The following is a 6,213-nucleotide window of genomic DNA, read 5'->3' on the forward strand; positions in this document are numbered from 1 at the left end:
AGACACAGGATGTCCACATCCTACCTCTAGAAATAAATCTTTATGGTCCTACCAAAACAATAATCTAGCGCGTGTGTGCGTGTGTGTGCGTGTGTGTGCGTGTGTGTGTGTGTGTGTGTGTGTGTGTGTGCGCGTGCGCGTGTGCGTGTGTGTGTGTGTGTGTGAAACAAGGAAAATAAATGAATACTAGTTTCTATCAAATAAGATGAAACGGGAGGATTAGATAAAAAATTGTGTTTGGTGTCAACTAAAACTAGGACTCCCAAACATGTCACGTTTCAAACTTCCCTTTATTAATCATACCACACCCATAATCACCATGGTGTGGCCTAGCTGTAAATCAAAATCAGTGGATCAGAACTATAACCAATATATGGGAAGTCTTGAAATAATACCTGAATATATTTAGTCTCCTACACGTGGATGTAAGTTAGGGTTAGCCCTCCAGGCTGTAGAGGAAGAGTAGTGATGCATTCCTTCAACGGGGGGCAGGGGTCTTGTTTTTTAGCCATGCTAGCAGCGTTGCCATGGATAAAACTAAAATGGTCCATGTTAAATAAAGTAGTAGATGTCACTGTGGCTCTGGAATAGCACCTTAGATCATACATGTTCCAGGAAATTTGGTTTGGACACCGTGTCTGGATCTCAGCTGTCGTCGAGCTGAATCATTTTTGAAGGTTGTTTGTTCCAGGACATAGCCTTAATGGACGAGCAGGAGAGGGAGGCCTTTATCAACAAGATTGGCATTTCAGCAGACGACAGCGATGAAACGGACGACGACGAAGAGGAAAACGATCCCGAGCACCACAAGTACAACTGCAAGAAATGCCAAGTAAGCTTTGTCCTGGAGATGACCTGCAGACTCCACACACTTTAACTCCTTTTATCTTACTCACTTCTAATGATATCCAAACAATTCAGCGAGTTGAAGCACATTTTAGGTAGTAAAAAATGTTTTGTCTCTTCTCCCAGTCATCTTGAGCAGAGTTTTCATTGCACAGTATACATTCACTAATAGTTGGATAGTTGTCCCTTACTTTCCGCTCTCTTTGAGTTAACTTTAAACTCCGGTCACATCAAGCAACATTTACCGGATCGTCTGAGCAACGTTACAGGCTGAAAATGGCAAGTTTTTATGAAAATTTGGATAGTGCAACAAGGCATACCGGCTCAATTCTTTTGGGGAATGATTGAAAAGATTTACCAGGAATATGTACGTGGCATTTTTATTTTGCGGGGTGCAAATGTTCTACCAAAACTAAATAAAAAAATTCCAGAGACTGTTCAGCAGAGCCCCTGCCGTTGTGTCCGCAGCTTAGCACCGCCCAAGAAAATGGTTATTAGTTTTATGAAATGCAAACAACCCAGAGCGGGGTTTTGTCCTTACTCCACAGGGCTGTGGAGGTCTGGCAATGTGAGACTAATTAGCAGCACACATCTTGGTTTTTACCTGATACTCACAAAATTCCTGAGCTCCCCATTTCTGTGTCTCTAGCTGTCATTTGCGAAGGGCAAAGAGTACCTGAGGCACATCATGGAACAGCACAAGGAGAGGGGCTACGGCTGCGGGATCTGTAACCGACGCTTCGCACTGAAGGCCACGTACAATGCTCACCTGGTGATCCACAGAGAGCAGCTGCCTGACCCTGCAGTGCAGAAGTAAGCACAAAAACATATTCCACTGCTCATTTTGGGTTGTGGTCTTTATGTTTGCTTAGCCTTGTCCAATCAAGAAGGAGTTAATGGATAGGATGGAGACTCTCAGCTGAGGTCTGTTGTATACTGGTTATATGACAAAATACTACAGACGCTATTTAGAAGTGTGCTGATGAGGACAGTCTCTGTGAAAGCCTTTTTTTTCTTCCTGAGATGCAGATAAAGAGAAGCAGATGTGTTGGAGTATGCATTTGAATGCATCTGCAACTAAATATAAGGAAGGGGTTGCTGATCATGTGGACACTGAGGCTACATCTACACTTCTGCATTTTGGTTCAAAAATGTATTTCTTTTGCTATGTTTACACCTTGTGTCCACACTACTCTGGCAATTCCAAGCCCCTTAAACAGAAACGTATGGTAACACCTCCATTTTAGTTGGAAAACTTTATACTTACTTAGTAGTTACGTATACATCCATGATTAGCCGCTTAAAAATGAAAACTTAAGTGGTGTAGATTTAGCCCAAGTGTAATCTCTATTGAGAAAGTTCCTATCAGGATGTATAGTAGCTCAATGTACACTGTTGCTAAAAGTATATGGTCTGTAATTATTTCCAATCTGCTCATCTGTCCTAAAAGGTACATCCATCCATGTGAAATTTGTGGCCGGATCTTTAATAGTATTGGTAACCTGGAAAGGCACAAGATCATCCACACTGGTGAGCACCAGCCTGAGATCAAGTTAATGTGTGTGTGTGTGTGTGTGTGTGTGTGTGTGTGTGTGTGTGTGTGTGTGTGTGTGTGTGTGTGTGTGTGTGTGTGTGTGTGTGTGTGTGTGTGTGTGTGTGTGTGTGTGTGTGTGTGTGTGTGTGTGTGTGTGTGTGTGTGTGTGTGTGTGTGTGTGTGTGTGTGTGAGATTTCGGGTTTTTATAGTAAACAAACAAGAGCAGTGAAATATATCTCTAACAAACACTAAAAAATCAAAAGACTAAAACCTTCAAGAAAAACTAAACTGAAACTACACTGCCAGGTTAAAACAAATAATAATATATTAATAATAATATATTACAACTTCTGTTAACTCTCCGACACTGATCCACAGAAATAGACATATGACATGAGGCGGCGCTGTGCCACAGCAGACACTGAAGGAGTGCAAAGATGTAACCTTAACATTCAGCATCATGTCTCTTGTGTGTGAATGGAGCTACGTACCGGTACTTCTGAGACATTATACCTGGCCCTGACAAAAACAAATGTATAAAAGCTAAACTTTTCTCGAAAAACTGAAATTAAACCTTTTGGCTAGCAGACACACTCTGAAAACTAAACTGAAAAGTCAAAACTAAAATAAACTGGAGAAAAAAAACATCATTCTAAATTCTTATGATGTTGTGTCATCCAGGGGTGAAGAGCCACGGCTGTGATAAGTGTGGCAAATCTTTTGCAAGAAAGGACATGCTGAAGGAGCACCTGAGGGTCCACGATGACATCCGAGACTTCCTGTGTGCAGAGTGTGGAAAAGGTCAGCTCCTTGCTGCTGCTCAGGCTGCTGCTGCTGCTCAGGCTGATGCTGCTGCTCAGGCTGTTGCTGCTCAGGCTGTTGCTGCTCAGGCTGCTACTGCTGCTGCTGCTCAGGCTGTTGCTGCTCAGGCTGTTGCTGCTCAGGCTGCTACTGCTCAGGCTGCTACTGCTGCTGCTGCTGCTCAGGCTGCTGCTGCTGCGCAGGCTGCTGCTGCTCAGGTTGTTGCTGCTCAGGCTGTTTCTGCTCAGGCTGTTGCTGCTCAGGCTGCTACTGCTGCTGCTACTCAGGCTGCTGCTGCTGCTCAGGCTGCTGCTGCTCAGGCTGTTGCTGCCACTCAGGCTGCTCAGGCTGCTGCTGCTGCTCAGGCTGCTTCTGCTCAGGCTGCTGCAGCATCATTACATGTCTCATTACATTTTTCTCACTATATAAACGGCACGATCAATACACAACATCTGACATTTGAATCATCCCCATGTTGACTAGATCTCTTCCTGTGTAGGCATGAAGACCAAGCATGCTCTGAGGCACCACATGAAGCTTCACAAGGGCATCAAAGAGTACGAGTGCAAGGAGTGTAACCGCAAGTTTGCCCAGAAGGTCAACATGCTGAAGCACTACAAGAGACATACAGGTCAGTCCAAATGTGTGGTACTGATTCACAAAAGGTGTAAGAAGATCCACACCTTAAACAGACCTAGACATGTGATCGCTCCATGTGCATTTTCACATGATGTTGACAGTGCAATCTTCACAGAAAGCACATCAAGTTACTGTTGGTTTTGCCCACAGGCATAAAGGACTTCATGTGTGAGCTGTGTGGAAAGACGTTCAGTGAGAGGACGACTCTAGAAACACACAAACTCATCCACACAGGCAAGTGTCTCATGTCAGGCCATGATAATAATAAAAAAATTGCACAGTTGCAAGACATTTATAAGCTAAACATTGGAAGCTCGTATTTGTGGTAAGACAACAACTGATTCTGCAGCCATAATTTTTTTTTAAACACAACTCAAAAAGAAAAAAGGACATGTTTAATATGAAACACTAAAGGTTGACAGGTGGAAGATGGATTGGTTGGGAACAGAGGGAAAGATGGTGTCGGTGTGAAGTATGAAGCCCAGAAACTGTCAAAATGTAGTAAAAAGTTAGGTGTAGAAACTTATGCCAGGCTATCCGTTTCCAGGCCTGGATGCTAGGCTAAGCCTTCATGTAGCTTTATATCTTCCACACAAACATGCGAGTGCTGTCAATCTACTGTATTTCAATGAAAAAAATGTTTTTCCCAAAAGGAAACTATAAGGAAAAGGTAGAAGGCTTTATATTTCTGTTTAATTATGTACCTAACACTAATATTTAGTGATGGATTTGTCACATTTTTTACTATCTTTTGTCACTTTTTGTGCTCCGTAGCAAAGCTAAAGTTAAATTTTTAAGTCAAAAGTGCATACGTAATAAGCTCCAGCAAGTAGGCTGCAAATGGTTTACAACTGACCCGGCCCCCCACCCCCTTCCCTGCAGTGGGTAAGACATGGACATGTGCGACATGTGATAAGAAGTACCTGACAGAGTACATGCTGCAGAAGCACGTCCACCTCACTCACGAGAAGGTGGAGGCCCAGGCGTGTCACCTCTGTGGGACCAAAGTGTCCACCCGCGCGTCCATGAACCGACATCTGCGACGCAAGCACCCCGAGGTGAGCAGAGTGCAGACGGTCATGTTGGGAAATGATGCGTGTGATTTCCCACGCAGGCCAGATCCGACATGTCATTCTTCTCTCCAGGTGGTGTCTGTCAGAATGGATGAGTTTGAGGAACTTCAGGAAGCCTCGACAATTAATGATTCGTCTATCAGCATTGTGCAGGTGAGGTTGCTGTGGCAACGGCTTAACCCAATAATCTTCAAAGCTTAAGTCATGCCCTTGACATTTCCTATCTAAATCAGTATTTGAATGCTGTAGCGTTTGTTTTGCATTTCTATTCAGTCTGTTTAAACCTGGTATTTCTGTACAGTTGCAGATAAAGATTTGGCAACACAAATTGTATTATTATTATTATTATTATTATTATTATTATTATTATTATTATTATCATTATTATTATTAAGTATTATACCCATTTTAGAATACGATTCCAGTGGTGTCTGCAATTAGTTTAAGACAAAAATCCAATTGAACAAAGAGATATATCATTTCCAAAATTTACAACATGTTTTTATCTGACAGAATGTTCTGCTTCAATGCATATTTCTTGGCATTAAGCCTTTAAATAGGACCATTTCTACTGCGGTCGAAAAGCTGCTTGCTCTCCTGCTCTCCGCACACAACTGGGGAAGCACACCTGTACTAAAGGGGCGTTCACGCAGCCGTCTCATTTGAAATTCTCACGAACTTTTATATAACCACTTTGAAGATTTTTTGGAGGTTTTCTTTAAGGTAAGGATGTCATAAAATATGACAACAGACAATAAAAGCTTCAGTTGTAAACCACAATACAAGCCTTGAATGTGAAAAAAGAGACATTCCGTACAGCCATATTGTGACATCATTAAACAAGGATGCACATTATTTGGAGTAGCTATGGTCAGAAAGGGAATGCAACTAGAGATCTGATCATCTTGATAATTATGAAGCTAGATTGTGTCTGACGTGGAAAGGAGTTTTTGCAGGATTTGCATATCTAATCAATGAATGAACTTCCTCATAGTGGGCACCAGTATGTTTGATCGCACACTAAATATAGAACTGTTGGAGTGGAAGTTCCTGTTTCTACACAGTATGAGTAAGAATCTGGAATAGCATTACTACGACTCCCTTTGCACCAGGTGCTCCATGACTCCTGTGTCACATGTTTGACAAAATGAATACAACCTCTGCTGTCCCTGTCTATATATCGGAGATCTTCAACAGCGGGACCCCTCGGTGGTCCTCATTTACTGCAGAGGGGGCCTCCAAAATTCACAAGCTATCCAGCAGTATCTAAAGTTGTTAAAATTGGAACATTAAAGTGATGTTATAATCCAATAATATGC

At 42.4% G+C, this 6,213-nt stretch overlaps 1 protein-coding gene across 1 annotated transcript in view; it reads left to right on the forward strand.

Moving 5' to 3' along the window:
- The window catches only part of prdm15 (PR domain containing 15), a 19,472-nt gene that overhangs the window by 10,381 nt on the left and 2,878 nt on the right, over positions 1 to 6,213 (forward strand). The window contains exons 15-22 of the mRNA XM_034890528.1: positions 692 to 832; positions 1,496 to 1,659; positions 2,297 to 2,376; positions 3,063 to 3,182; positions 3,682 to 3,813; positions 3,972 to 4,055; positions 4,704 to 4,879; positions 4,967 to 5,047. Coding sequence (XP_034746419.1) covers positions 692 to 832; positions 1,496 to 1,659; positions 2,297 to 2,376; positions 3,063 to 3,182; positions 3,682 to 3,813; positions 3,972 to 4,055; positions 4,704 to 4,879; positions 4,967 to 5,047 — 978 coding nt within the window. The remainder of the gene's footprint in view (positions 1 to 691; positions 833 to 1,495; positions 1,660 to 2,296; positions 2,377 to 3,062; positions 3,183 to 3,681; positions 3,814 to 3,971; positions 4,056 to 4,703; positions 4,880 to 4,966; positions 5,048 to 6,213) is intronic.

Source organism: Etheostoma cragini, chromosome 13 (assembly GCF_013103735.1).
Source record: "Etheostoma cragini isolate CJK2018 chromosome 13, CSU_Ecrag_1.0, whole genome shotgun sequence".
In the NCBI taxonomy this organism is placed as follows: domain Eukaryota; kingdom Metazoa; phylum Chordata; class Actinopteri; order Perciformes; family Percidae; genus Etheostoma; species Etheostoma cragini.